Below are 15322 nucleotides of genomic sequence, written 5' to 3'. Positions count from 1 at the left end.
GGCATTTTTTATGAGATGGGAATTCATTTTTTTTAGCTCTTATGTTTGCATTCCCTCATAATATTTTCTGCATTGCCTTGCAGTAGTTTTGCATTTCCCATTCCAAGGGAATGCTTAACTGTTGCGAGGGGACCCAAAACTATTGCGAGGGAATGCAAAAGTTATTGTGAGGGAACGCAAAAACGTTGCAAGGGAATGCAAAACTATTGTAAAGAAAGCAATAGTAAAACTAAATTCCCACCCCAATTGAAAATGAACACCCACTATGTCGCCATGGAGACTCTGTAATAATTTAACGCTAATGGGGAGAAAAAAAAAAAAAACACATGAATCACCGCATTACTTTGATCAGGATGTGAACAGTGCGCATGTCAGTTTTTATGATCTACCTCAGGCTTCAGGGTACCTCAGTCCAATCTTTCATTCCCCCCTTTTTAAACTCCCCCAAACCTTCTCCCTCACGAAAAATATTTTGTATGCCTTGTAAAACTAGTTTTTTAAATTTCTTTTTTTTTTTATTTTTTAAAAATAAAACGAAAAAAAGATTTGCAATTTGAGAGTTGACACTTTTATGTCCAGTTGACTGGAGATGGACGGACGGGTCTTGAAGGTTTTTTGAACACACAGTGCACCCCTGTCTTAGTGGACACTCACTCTGTCTCTGGTGAAGCAACACAAGATGATAAGTTATGTTTTTGTTTTTCAATTTTGTTATTATGATTGTTTTTTTTATTTTCTAAATCAACCTCTGTAGCATAGGATTAATGGGATTGCAGGGGTCCTTACCAGCCCAGAGTGGTTCTGAATATGGAAGCTGTGTTCTGATGTCATTGTCAAAGGCGAAAACAAGCAAAAGTTATACAAATAGCAGACATTTTTAAAAAAGATAATAATAAATTGTCTTACGGATAACTGTCAATATTGTTTCAGACCAGTTGACAAACGTTCTACCGGTTTTAGATACATATTTTTCCCTCAATACTGACCTAATCACCAAGTTAAACTTTTAAAAAAGAATGTGTGTACTTGATAAGTAGGACCTAAATTAGCCAAAAACAAACAAAAAAGAAACACACTGATACTATCTTGAACAATGTGTAACACTCAGTTGTCATGTATGATGAACCACGCTTGTCTCTTGGGGTGTCACTTTGTCTGGATGAAGAGCAAACTGTATATCTGTAAACATGTACTATAGACTCACAAAATTTCATTTTTTTTGTTTGTTTGTACTGGTTGGTTCATTCGTTTGTGTGTGTATTATCTCTGTAACCACCCGTGCACACCCATGCTCTGTGAAGGAGAGGTTTGGCCAGGTGTGTGTGACGTACCTCCTCTGAGGTGTCCCTCCCTGGACGACTCGCTGTCAGACTCATTCTCCTCACCTTTATACTGTGCATGTGTGAATGACCTCGCCAATTCCTTACGGCTGACATTTTAGACCTTGATGGAAGTAACATTCTCAAAGGGAGGGGAAAGGGGATAGGTCAATAAAAAGACCGAGTGCAGAGGAGACAAACTCAATGTTGTGTGCGTTTACTGTAAAACGAGTAAAACATGTGACCGGTGGGTCATGTTGTTTCACTGTGTTTTTTTTTTTCAATTAGCACACCTGGTCTGTGATGTAAGGTGTTTATTATGTGTGAACGCAGAAGAAGCTCAATGCACATGTCCCTTGAGATATGATTTTAAAACAATGAAAGTTGTATCTACAACCAAAACAATTATATAGCTATCAGTGATGCAAGAGTTTGCTCTTGTTGACTAATTAAGGTGAACCTTAATTTAACTCACTTTTGCATGTCACTTGCAGGTTAAAGGAGTCATTTTGATTTAAAACAAGCTGTTGTCAGATCTGTGAATTCTGTGAAAAATATACAATGCTGCTGTATGTCCCAAGTGTATTTCTGGGAAGTTCCAAACCCTAAATCTCCTTTGTTATCACCCAACTGATGTAAACACCCAACACCATCTAGATTAGTTCTATGTAACAGCTTATCCCGCCATCCAAGTATTTTCCTAGGTATGATTTTCATGGCTTTTTCTTCTATACTGACAGGTATCCCTTCGGTCTCAGGTCTTTTTCTTATAGAGACCGAGGCCAGGTTGCATTGCAGTGATGGTGGTAGAGTTGAATCGTTCAGGTGTTTGAAAGCTGTCAACAGTATTGCTTCAGGAGTAATGTGGTAGTCACAGACACAACATGTAGTCAACAACAAAGCATTTTAATCAAATCTTTCTACAGTGATTCTTAACCTTTTTCTCAGAAATGGATGATTTTTAATTTTTTGTAATGTATGTTAGATATTAACAGATCTCCCATCTAAGCCAGAGCAAGGCATTATACAAGAGTTGTATCACCCACCAGCCGCCACATTCACCGATGTCTTCATAACAGTGTGTCTTCTATTGTGGTGAACCAGCTGTCTTGTCAATCAGTGTAATGTAGCTCTGAAATGTAGCTGGGTTTTCTTTGCTCAAAATGTTTGTTCTTATCTAGACTACCAGGTGGTATTCAGTGTGGGGTGATAGTGTTTAGCCTACATGCAAAAGTGGCAAATGGGAAAGACACTCAATGCTGTTTCATCCTCTCAACTGCAGTGTATGAGACGTTCAGTGTGGGGTGATAGTGTTTAGCCTACATGCAAAAGTGGCAAATGGGAAAGACACCATGCTGTTTCATCCTCTCAACTGCAGTGTATGAGACGAAGCAGGCATGATGCTTATGCCACCATCACTTAAGTATACAGCATGGGGCAATTAGGATAGCTCACACTCATTCACAATCTCTTGTCACTATATAGCGGCACTTGCAAGGCCATTTCCCCCCCTGCTCTTTTATCTGGGGTCCTTTCGTCATCCTTGTACGAGATTCCGCAGGAGACATTTGCATGATCAGTCATGACGCATTCACTAGGCTCTGCTTGAGAAGACCCGAATCATTCGCTATAGGATGTAAGTGCTTCACCGGTTTGAACCTTTTTCTACACCCTAGTTTAAAAGGAGGGATCCATTCCCGAACAGCGACTTTAACCACCTTGAGTCGTCCCCTGTTCTTTTGAAGCGATATGGGTTGGTTTCTCAGCCCACTGCACTGCCACTGAACACCCCCTTCTCCCCTGCAGACATACACAAACAAACACACATGATGATCCCGGTTTTAACCATGGTAGGGGGTAACTAGGGTGTTGTGATGAGAGCTGACTCATGATCTCTCTTTTTTTGCTAACAGCCATGCTGTTGTTTTGAATAGTAGGTGAACTGTACTGCTGATCAACATGGATCTGAGCAATAAAAAGGTCTTTCTAAAAAATGTAAAAACAGTGTGTCCTCGTGCCTTTGATTTGGAATTGAGTAATTCTCATGAAACTATTTGTGGCTATCCCTCATTTCTAACTAAAGAACCAGAAAAGACTCAGTTACAAAATATTATTAAATTAAATGATATTTGTAACTATATTACAAACAGTAATCAGTATACTGACACATGATACTCCATCCTTTACATAGGCTGTGTGCAACATAATTTGTGATATAATATGACATCATATAGGTCTAACCACTGAAGGACCTTTGAAGAACACAACTTCTAAAACAAGACAAACAAAAAGCACATTTGCTTTATGTTCTTGTGTGTTAGATGAACACACACACACACAAAAGAACACTGCTAAATGGATCCAGAGACCACATATGCATCATGAAGTAGTTACACACGGAGTCAAAAATCACCCACAAACCCAAAATACAAATGTATCATATTACAAGAGGACATATTACATTTTAATTTGGAGGTAGATCCCTTTTTTTTATATAATAAACACATCACAAATTAGATCCAGGAGGCACTTACATATCTGAACATATATTATCAATGGCAGTTTAATACAAAGACCCCAAAGACTAATACCAACTGCTTTGGATCCAACTAAAAAGCAATCCCTTCAGCATACATTATAGCATACAAAATACATACATTTTCGTTCTTTCTATTTGCAATTGAACAACCAACAAGTATGTTGGGTGCAGTATGTATTTTGCATTCATACCCTCTCTATCAGCCATGGGAGAACCAATGTCAAGTAATTCACGCAAACCTGGACCTCAATTCCACCTTCAGGTGTGGGTTTCCTATTACAATGGCTAGTTCATTAAAAATTCAGCAAGTGTCTTGATACTTGACTCTCAGGTAAAAACAAAAGTTTTAAGGAAACTGGTTCGGTCAGACATCAAGGCCTGTGATTTAAATAAGAGTGCTTTAGTCACTTGTCACGGAACAGATTCACAAAGCCTACATCAAATGATTGTCATTTAGATTATCGAAATTCAAACAGTCACCTTCAATGTTCTGCCAGTCTTAACGGTCATTCACACCAAGAATGATAACTATTGCTCTAGCTAATATGATTTACACTTCCACTCCACACATAAATTATAATAACAACATGAAGAACCATATCATTGGGGATCATTTTCAGAGTTACTTTAAGAAGGATAAAAAGCTAACATCAAATCTGTCAAATTTTAGACATAACATTCATTAACAAAAGACTTCCCTTATCATTGGCCTGTGTGGACACTCGGATCGCTACGGTTATCTTCATAGTCATCGTTCCTGGTGTGAACGACCCATTACACACTGAAATACAACATTTTCTGTCAAATCTGGGTAGATCACATTTATGGCCAAAGCTCCTATGGAGGCACAGGTTCATTAATCCACACTGTGGACATCTGCAGTGTGTTAGAGCATATTCTCATTTTCACCACTGGCGCCCAGCGGTTGACCCTCGCCAGACTCAAACATACGTTAAGCCACAGACCCCGAAGTGAACACTTTCCGTTCACTTTCAGTCTTTCCCTCATATAAAAACGTTTAAAAAAAACACTGTGTGTGTGGCAGTCCAGTGCTGGTGCTGGTGCTGGCGTTGGTCGTCGTCGTAGTGATGATGGTCATCACTGGGGGGACGTTGTTTTTATCTGTCCTTGCGCTCGTGGCTGACGCCGTTCTGCTCCACGCCGTCCAGCTTGAGGCGGCTCTGGCTGTAGTGGCGGATCAGAGCCCCGGGGAGGAGGGCCACGCAGGCAATAGCCAGCAGCTGCAGCACCGTGCCCCAGGTGAACAGGTCGTCCAGCGAGGTCAGCTCAGACAGCATGGAGCCCGTCTGGACGCAGATGAAATTGTACGGCATCAATCCTGCGGGGGAACAGGGGACGGAAGAGTCAACGGAAATGCGTGTGAGATTCACACTTGTTGTGATTCAACACACAAGAAGACAAGTGAGATTCACACTTGTGATTCAACACACACACACACACACACACACACACACACACACACACACACACACACACACACACACACACACACACACACACACACACACACACACACACACACACAATATCTTAAGATGGCCATGTATGTTTGGAATAAACAGCAACTCTATATACTACTTCACATATTGTACTGTAACACTGTACTATGTGCTTACCTATGAAGATGGAGAGAGCAAATAACGTGACAGGGATGTTGAGAACCGGTGCCGTCATGTTCAAGAACCAATTTGGACTCATGGGGAAAAATCGAAGGAAAAGCAAAAAGAACAACAAGCTGTTCCTATTGTCCTCCACCTACAAAGCAGACGGTAGATTCAGAAGGAAATAATCAATCGTGTCAGCTAAGCTACTACTACCACCTGGTGGACACAAACACAAAACGCAATTAGGAAAAAAATATATAAAAAAAACAGACCAAAAAATGTTTTTGATTAAAAGATTAAATCGATGTTCCCCTTTGGTTATTAGTGACAATGACCATTTTGCTATGCTCATTTAATACTGTATGCTCCTTACTGTTACCAAGACATAGCAGCCTTGGTCACTCAATAAGTAACTCACTTGCTACAACCTAAGGCTAAGTTATTTTGCACAACTACAGTTATGGTCAAACATAAATGTAAACATATTTCTCTGGGGAATAATATCCAGAGAAAGAGCACAACACTAAACAACACAAGAACACAACTAATAATTTTGCAAGTTGTTGAGCTACACACCTTTTTCTGAAGCATGGTTACTTTGTCTGGAAAGAGTCTTATGATGTGCCGCTTGCCAAAGGCTTGAGAAAGGAGGTAACAGAATGTGGCCCCCACCGTGGTGAGGACACAGGTCAGCGGCAGCCCTTGCCATGGCCCGAACAAAGCTCCGGCCAGGATGTTCTGAGAGAAACAGGAGAGGGTGAGACTGAGTATGTGTGTGTGTAAACAACAGACAACAGATCACCTGTCAAATCTCATCAGTGTTCTCTTCTCGCAGTCCTCTCTAAGTTGTGGCAGCTGAGTGAACAAATGAAAGGCCATACTAGGTCACTATGTGTGTAATGGTGTATGTTGCATGGACATAAAGCTCTTACCAGAAATGAGGAGCCAGGGATAGCAAATGACTGCTTGTAGAGGTATGCACTGCAGAAAAGGAGCAGCACGTAAGATGTGTGCTCCGTCCTGTAGAACTGAAGGAGTTCAGCCAACTCCTTGAGCTCCTCCAGGTCCGACGGGAATTTCAACCTTTAGGTATGCGAGAAAGATAGTTGTCTCAGTTAATTTCATACAATATTCATTCATACATCTTTTACAACAGGTACATCAAACGAGGAACTGAGCTAAATACCTAAATCATTTGGTTAAAAGGTAAAAACAGCAGCAATCAGATAGCATCTTTCTGGTTTGGTTAGATTCCATATCTTGTGGAATGACTCGTCTCATACACTAACTTACTAAACAAGAATGCATAGCAAGAATATCAATTCCTCACCTAGCGACGACAACCGGCTAATAATTCCATATTATGCTGATAATCTATTATACGAAATACACTGAAACCCATACCCAAACAAAACATATAATCAATACTTGAATACATTAAAAAATATTAAGCAGATAACGTTGTAGAAATGACTGAACAGTTAGCAAACGTTGCCTAGCCTGCAATGCTAATTTAGCAGGTTAGCTGACACTGGTGGCATTGTGGCAGACCTGTATTCCACTGTTTTGAAGATTTCCTGATTCTCTCCTTCATTCTGAGATTGCTCCGCGTCTTCATTTTGTAGTCGAACCTGTCGGCGAATTGGGGGTAGGTAGGTAGAGAGCAAATATAGGTAAAAAGTCGCCCCAATAATTACCAAAATTAAACCTAAGACAGACCGCATACTGTTGAACCAGCAGCAACAGGGGATGGAGCAAGAACAGTATGTCAAGCAGAATACTAGAGCGGGAGTCACGTGACACACCAAACTAAAGAGTCACGTTTCCTTTAGAACGTAAGAATGGTGGCTGCTATCAAAGTTGCAAAACTTTATACCGCCAACAAGCGATTATGTTGACATTTAGTACATGAGTAGAGAGGACAGCACGATAATCAGGCGACTTAGTACATGTCATAAATGTCCATAAATAGGCTGAAATGAAGAACTTATTAACTATCCTACAAGTTAGCACCTCTCTACTGCGAGCGACCGAGTGGGCTGATATATAAAAAGATAGCTTGTGCAAAAAGTTTGCATAAGATGATTTGTAAATCTACTTCGTATCTACCAGGAAGTTGCTGTTAGCGGACCACCCACAAACAAGATTTTGAGATTCCAAAGTGCGGTTTTCAAGTTGCAATATTTAGATCTCTCCCCGAGGCGTTTCGTGTTGAGGCATAATGGCTCGTTATGCACAGGTACAGGGATCTGTTGCATTGATTACATTGACGAATCCACCCGTAAATGCACTTAGGTAAGTTTTCGTCGTTTAACTCCTAACTTAAGATACTCCGCTGTAGTAAATAAAGTTAAGCTACCTTTGACCTATTTCGAATGTCGAGGTTAGTGGATACAATGTAGCAACATTGTAACAGGTAAAAGTTCAGGCTCTGTAATAGACAGCATTGGGGTTTTATGGCTGTGCTGAATTTTATGTTTGATACAGTACAACGTGTTGACTTTACCTTGCCTTGTCGTGCTGCTGATGACAGTGAATGTCAGTTGTGCAGTAAACTCATGCTTGATTTCTTATCTGTGTGTGTGTGTGTGTGTGTGTGTGAGAGAGTGAGAGTGAGAGAGAGAGAGAGAGAGAGCTAGAGAGAGTGCCTAAAGGCTAAGTGACTTTAAACATTTAGACTTACAAACAATCAGATGAATGTAAAATGAAAATGAATCTAGGTCTGGATGGAACTGATATTCACAACTGCTTATTTGCTAGTGCTGCTGTACGCCTTGGCATCACAGAGACAGTGACAAGAGCCCTTCGTGACCCCAAGGTGAAATCAGTGGTCATATGTGGAGAAAATGGCGTTTTCTGTGGCGGTAAAGTATATACTACTTGTAAACATCAACAGTGAACTGGTGAACACAGATATGTACAGGTAAAGATTAATTGTACAAATATGACCCCCATGCCCATCCCCACCACCACCACTGTACATCAGGGGCAGACATCCGTGAATTTGCCAAGCCGATGTCAGGCCCTCCTTTGGTGCCCATGATTGCTGCCATTGAGGAAGGAGACAAGCCTGTGGTTGCAGCAATTGAAGGAGTGGCATTTGGTGGCGGTCTGGAGCTGGCCCTTGGCTGCCACTACCGCATTGCTCATTCAAAGGTCAGTCTTCCGCAGCACATTGGTCAGGTGCAATGTCCGATATAGCTACTCATTACCGTTTTAGCCTTTTTTGATATTATGATCAATTTACAGAATATGTCATCTGTAAAGTGCTAGTGCATCTGTTGTTGATTGATACCTCAGTATTAATTGCTGGTAATTTAATCCTACACTATAGACAAAATAGTTGGGGCACCTGCCATTTCATCCACAGAATCGGCAATGACATCCCATTCTAAATCCATCAGACATTATTATGTAATTGCTCTCCCCTTAGCAACTAAAACAGCTTCCACTCATTGAGGAAGGCTTTCCGCATGATTTTGCAGGGTCTGCAGGAAAGTTTGTCCATTCATCATGTTGGATGAGAATACCTGGCTCCCAAGATCTCTTCTAGTTCATCTCAAACATTGTTTTGCGAGTTTGGTTTGGATGAATTTGACTGGCCCACAGAGAACAGGTTTCTTTAATGCTTCTTTCAAGCACCTTTGGGATGAACTAGAAGAGAGGCTATCTTAATGGGCTTATGTTTATGTGTCTAACTGCACATGCATCTGGGAGAAACATGCACGTGTGATGTATGCTTGTTTTGACGCAGGCACGTGTGGGACTGCCTGAAGTCACCCTGGGTCTTCTCCCTGCTGCTGGGGGCTCACAGCGTCTGCCTAGACTCATCGGGTTAACTCCTGCCCTCGAGCTCATCACCACGGGTACTGAACACACCCCACTCACCGGGTTAGCTCCCTGGTACAACTCACCCCACTCACAGTGTCTAGGGTAGACTCACCGGGTTAGCTCCCTGGTACAACTCACCCCACTCACAGTGTCTAGACTCACCGGGTTAGCTCCCTGGTACAACTCACCCCACTCACAGTGTCTAGACTCACCAGGTTAGCCTCTTGCCCAGCAGGTTCAAACACTCCTGGCTCCACCGGGAACAAATAACCTCTGCGTGCATGAGGCAAATAACCAAATCTTTCGTGCATGAGGCCCATTGGGTAGAAATTCACAGAGTAGGGGAGAGTGGGCTACAGCTTTTTGTGAAATAGCAGCTGCCAGCAACAGTTGTCTCTCAGAGAGGAAGCTATATGACCAGAAGAGGGCGCTGTAATCACAGGGCATGAAGTGCAGTTGTTGATCGTATGAGAGAATGACAGGTATGTATTATGTTATGAAACATTTTAGAGGAGGCATGTTTCTGATATTGGCTCATATTGATATATTTTGTGGTGTAGATTGGTTTGGGAGGATCAAAGTTAAAATGGCAGTATTGGCCTCAGCTCATTATAAACTCATAATCCCAGCAGTCTTAAGGAGCTTAGTCATAGCACATTCTAGTCTGGCTATCACCATACTAAGATCAATCATTTAAGATTGAACATTAGTATGGGGAGTATGCGCTTTATTTCTACAGCACAAGAGGCGTGATCAATGGGCATTGTTCAAATGACTACGCTTGGATAGTCCTTCAACCAATCAGACCAAGGGTCCGGTGCGTCTTTTGGATAAACTAGGTTGTGATTGGACCCAAAGGTTGTGGACAGGAAGCAGGGGAGATTGATGTGCAGGTTTCCAGCCTGAGCTGCTGGGCGAAATTCAAATTTGCCGGCAGGTCAGGCAGGGTTCACCCAGCCTAGTAAACACATGCTTGTTGGCAAATTATGCTGATACAGTGAGGAGAAAATGTATTTGATACCATGCTAAAGTTGCCTAAAAAGAGGAATATAAAATCATCATTTCACAATTGATCTTAATGTCTTAATTCAAAAATTGAGTAAAAATAAAACCACTAAGCTCCCCAATTTTCTTTGTGATTGAAGAATGTTTCGTAAATAAATAAATGTTCCTCCTAAATGCTAGGGGGAAGGAAGTATTTGACCCCCAATGTAACCCTATGGGAATTTAACACATAGGGTTAACATAGGGGCAGGCAGATTTTTATTTTTTAAGGCCAGCTATTTCATGGATTCAGGATATTATGCATCCTGATAAAGTTCCCTTGGCAGTTGGAATTAAAATAGCCCCACATCATTACATACCTTTCACCATAGCTAGAGATTGGCATGGTGCTTTTTCCAGTAGGCCTATTAGCCTGTTTGATGCTCATTGAGCTCAATGCAAATCAAACAGCCTAATAGGCCTACTGGAAAAAGCACCATGTCAATCTCTAGCTATGGTCAAGGGTATGTGATGATGTGGGGCTATTTTAATTCCAAAGGCCAAGGGAAATTTATCGGGATGCATAATATCCTAGATCCATGAAATAGCTGGCCTTTAAAAATAAAAATCTGCCTGCCCCTATGTTAACCCTATGTGTTAAATTCCCATAGGGTTACATAGGGGGTCAAATACTTCCTTCCCCTAGCATTTTACGAAAACATTTATCTATGTACGATACATTCTTCAATCACAAAGAAAATTGGTGTCCTTGGCGGTTTGATTTTTACTCATTTTTTTAATTAAGGCATTAAGATCAATTGTCAAATGATGATTTTATATTCCTGTTTTAGCATGGTATCAAATACATGTGCTCCTCACTGTATATGTTTATGACACATCCTCTCTTTTCATCTTCACAGGGCGTCACGTGACTGCTCAAGAGGCGTTGAAACTCGGTATTGTGGACAAAGTGACTGACCAAAGTGCTCTGGATCTGGCTATACAGTTTGCTCAGCAAGTTGTAGGTACGAGGTTACCTAGGGTCTGCCATCAGCATTAGATCTATGATTAAGCAGTCATGAGAAATCACTGGGTCAGTGTTACCAGCCTTTTATTGTTTACTTACATCAGTGTGTCTGTTTACATCTTTATAAGGGCCTCTCACACCAAGGACAATAATTATAATCATAACTATAAAACGGTAACGATAAAATGATAACTATGACACACTTACCAATGACAAGCAAGGTCTCTCCTTGATTTCATGAATGTGATGTCTAAGATGTGATTGATTCGGACTGATTGTTAGCTTTTTATCAAAATCACCAAAATCACTTTCTTCATGTCGTTATGGTTTATGTGTGAAGGTCGTAACTCATACACGACAATATTTATGTATAGTTATAGTTATAGTTATCGTTGTTGATGTGAACGGACCTTTAGTCACCATAATCTAAATTTGTGTTGCAGATCAGCCCCTGTTGCCCCGCAAGCTGAGCACACAGTCGACTCCGTGCCCTCCAGATGTTGATGCCATCCTGGACGAGGCCATGGCCAGAGTGAAACAGCGAGCGAGGGGCGCCATAGCACCCATCGCCTGCGTCCAGGCTGTGACGGCGGCTGTCAAGTTACCCTACCAGGCTGGCATGCAGAAGGAGCAGGAGCTGATGGCCTTCTTGTTCCGTTCCAGTCAGGCCCGTGCCCTGCAGTATTGCTTCTTTTCCCAGAGGGCTGTTGGGAAATGGAGTCTTCCCAGCGGGGCACACAGTGGCAACAGCAAGCCAAGGCCTGTGACCAAGGCAGCCGTCATTGGTGAGAGATGCTTTGTGGTCAGTGATTATGAAATAGATTTGTGATAGTCTCTGCCATTACATGTACTGTATATACCATATATGTACCCCCTTACCCCCTGTTACCTCTTACCCCCCCCCCCCCCTCCATGCACTTTAATGCTTTTTGCACTTCTCCTGCTCCTCCGTACACCCCCCCCCCCACCCCATATGCACAATAGGCGAAGGAACTAACAATTTCTAAGCATTTTTTACATTAGTAATCACATGCATATGACAAATAAACAGCCTTGTATACTTGTATCTTTATATATGTACTATAGATTTTGTATATACTTGTGAACACTTCTCTGGGATTCACCCCGCTGTTGTCAGCCACTGAGGAGTCCTTCTGTGTCTATATGGAGAGAGAGATGCCGCACACTCCGAGTTTAGACAGACTATTTATTAAATGCGGTAATGTTTCGGCCTACGGCCTTCTTCAGATCTGAAGATCTGAAGATCTGATCAGATCGGATCTGAAGAAGGCCGTAGGCTGAAACGTTACCGCATTTAATAAATAGTCTGTCTCAGAGTGGTAGATAAAACTACTCTCTATGGCTCTGGTCTGTCTAAACTCGGAGTGTGCGGCATCTCTCTCTCCATATTACATTTATATCAGTTGCCTGCACCTCAATTTTTGGTGTGCGTTTGCACCTCTTTTTCATGTCCTTCTGTGTCTAAACAGGCCTTGGTACCATGGGACAGGGCATCGCTGTGGCGCTAGTGAAGGCGGGGCTCTCCGTGGTAGCGGTGGAGACCAACAAGAAGCAGTTGGAGACGGGGAAACAAATGGTGTCGGCAATGCTCAAGCACGACGCTCAGAAAAGGCACGCCGTCCCGCGCCTCGACCTTCTCCACTACACGACAGACTTGGGCGAGCTGAAGAGCACCGACCTGATCATCGAGGCCGTGTTCGAAGACATGGCCCTCAAAAAGGACGTTTTCAAGAGGCTGTCGTCCGCGTGCAAACCCGACGCCATCCTCTGCACCAACACCTCTGGCTTGGACGTGGACGAGCTGGCCGGTGTGACGAAGAGGCCGGAGCTGGTGGTGGGCATGCACTTCTTTGCCCCGGCGCACGTGATGAAGCTCCTCGAGGTCGTCCGCGGAAGCCGCTCGTCCCCCGAGGTCGTGGCCACTGCCATGCATCTGGGCAAGAGGCTCGGGAAGGTCAGCGTCGTGGTGGGCAACTGCTCTGGCTTTGTGGGCAACCGCATGCTGATGCCCTATCTGGACCAGGCCAACTTCCTGCTGGAGGAAGGGGCCACGCCCGAGCTGGTGGACGGGACCCTGGAGGAGTTCGGCTTTCCCATGGGGGTTTTCAAAGTGTCCGACCTGTCCGGGCTGGACGTCGGCTGGAGGATTCGGAAGGAGGCCGGGCTGACCGGGCCGAACGTCGACCCGAAAGTTCCCTCGCGGAGACGGCAGGGTCGCCGGTACAGCCCTCTGCCCGACCTGGTGTGCGAGCAGGGCCGCCTGGGGCAGAAGAGCGGCCGAGGGTGGTACCTGTACGACAAGCCCGGGGGCCGAGTCGCCACGCCAGACCCAGACATCCACAAGCTCCTGGAGGACTACCGCCTCCGGCACGGCATCAGGCCTCGCCAGATCGGCGGGCAGGAGGTGTTGGAGCGCTGTCTTTTCGCCCTCATCAACGAAGGCTTCCGCGTCCTGGAGGACGGCATGGCTGCGGGGCCTGAGGACATCGACATGATCTATGTGTTCGGGTATGGCTGGCCGCGGCACAGAGGCGGGCCCATGTTCTACGCCGACATGGTGGGGCTGCCCAAAGTGCTGGAGAGGCTGGGGCACTACCAGCAGGCTCACCCAGACGTGCCTCACCTGCAACCCAGCTCGCTGCTCTGCAGGCTGGTGGCAAATGGCAGCCCTCCTCTCCACAAATGGAGGGACTTCCTCCAGAGACCCCACAGCCAACTCTGAGGTCTTAGGTCTGAGGTCATTTTAATCAACCAAATAATTTGCACTACTAATTAAAAACGGCGCTTAACGTTCTCAGGCATTGTGTCAGAACTCAGGCGTGGTTTTTCAATATACATTCATATGTATATCTATCTTCATATAACTTCAGGCAGATTTTTTAAACCTTTCTTTAGTTCTGTGGGTATGGTGGAGCAGCCATAATGTTACCGACTGACAGTCGGCTGACCTGGGTTGGATTTCTGCCATTGCAAGCCTGACACTTTGGATATAAGTGTCTGCTAAATATCAGTCACCTTTAATTCAGGCAGGGTTTTGTTTTAAATTCTTGCTTTCAGACACAACTTGCATAATTCTGAATGTAAACACAAACTCTGAAATAAAGCATTTTCCATGCTGTCCTCATGATTTGTTTTTATTTATATATCCCTGAAGCTCTTGATGTCTTCCTCATTAAAGATAGTCTATTTATAATGTCTCATGTTGACATTAGAATAACTTGATTTGTAGTCTATGGCCACTCTTGATCTGTTAATCCAGATTAGGTGAAGAGGACAATGCAAAAAATATGTGAAATGGTGTCCCTAGGTAAGATACATTACTGCAGATCAACCAGTATTATAGATAGTTGCTAGTCTGGCTATCACCATACTAAACTCAATCATTTAAAATTGAACATTAATCTGGGGAGTCAGCGCTTTATTTTTACTGCTCGAGGCGTGATCAATGGGCATAGTTCAAATGACTACGCTTTTGGAATGTCCTTCAACCAATCAGACCAACGATCAGGGTACGCCTGGTGGATAAGCGAGTTTGTGATTGGTTCCAGCAAACGTGGACAGGAAGCAGGAGAGATAAATGTGCAGGTTTCCAGCCTGAGCTGCAGGGCGAAATCCAAATTGCCAGCAGATCAGGCAGGGTTTACCCAGCCTAGATGATTGCATGATATTACGTAAGATTACATGAATGCCAAAAACAAGGAGCAGAAAAATGCCCACAATTCTAAGAACCGAGAACAAACATAAGACCATGAGTTGTTAAAGGTGCTGAATACAGAAAGAGTAGCAAACTGTGATAAAAGTTTAAAGCAAACTAACAGTGAGACATTGTGGGTGCACAGATTTATTCAGGTCCACACTTACTGTATATGACTTATTTAAGCATTTGTTTTATACAACAATCTTATCATAATTGACCACAGCAATTATTCTGGCAAAAGGTAAAAAATATGCAAAAAGAGTACCGCACGCACATCCA

The 15322-nt window shown here is 43.2% G+C and overlaps 2 protein-coding genes across 2 annotated transcripts; one reads left to right on the top strand and one right to left on the bottom strand.

Moving 5' to 3' along the window:
- Nucleotides 1–3605: 3605 nt before the first annotated feature.
- On the bottom strand, nt 3606–7351 carry tmem41aa (transmembrane protein 41aa). Its single transcript, XM_062534680.1, has 5 exons — nt 7035–7351; nt 6416–6566; nt 6060–6221; nt 5496–5634; nt 3606–5197 (listed from the first exon to the last, which is right to left on the bottom strand). The coding sequence occupies exons 1-5, from the start codon at nt 7205–7207 to the stop codon at nt 4977–4979; spliced, it is 846 nt and encodes a 281-aa protein (XP_062390664.1). The 5' UTR covers nt 7208–7351; the 3' UTR covers nt 3606–4976.
- A 125-nt stretch (nt 7352–7476) lies between these two features.
- ehhadh (enoyl-CoA, hydratase/3-hydroxyacyl CoA dehydrogenase) lies at nt 7477–14464 on the top strand. The gene is made up of 7 exons (XM_062534679.1): nt 7477–7778; nt 8244–8347; nt 8470–8639; nt 9238–9349; nt 11219–11323; nt 11769–12110; nt 12816–14464. The coding sequence occupies exons 1-7, from the start codon at nt 7705–7707 to the stop codon at nt 14066–14068; spliced, it is 2160 nt and encodes a 719-aa protein (XP_062390663.1). The 5' UTR covers nt 7477–7704; the 3' UTR covers nt 14069–14464.
- The last annotated feature ends 858 nt before the right edge of the window (nt 14465–15322 follow it).

The sequence above is a fragment of the Sardina pilchardus genome, chromosome 4 (assembly GCF_963854185.1).
Source record: "Sardina pilchardus chromosome 4, fSarPil1.1, whole genome shotgun sequence".
NCBI lineage: Eukaryota > Metazoa > Chordata > Actinopteri > Clupeiformes > Clupeidae > Sardina > Sardina pilchardus.
This window is presented reverse-complemented; position numbering and strand designations above follow the sequence as displayed.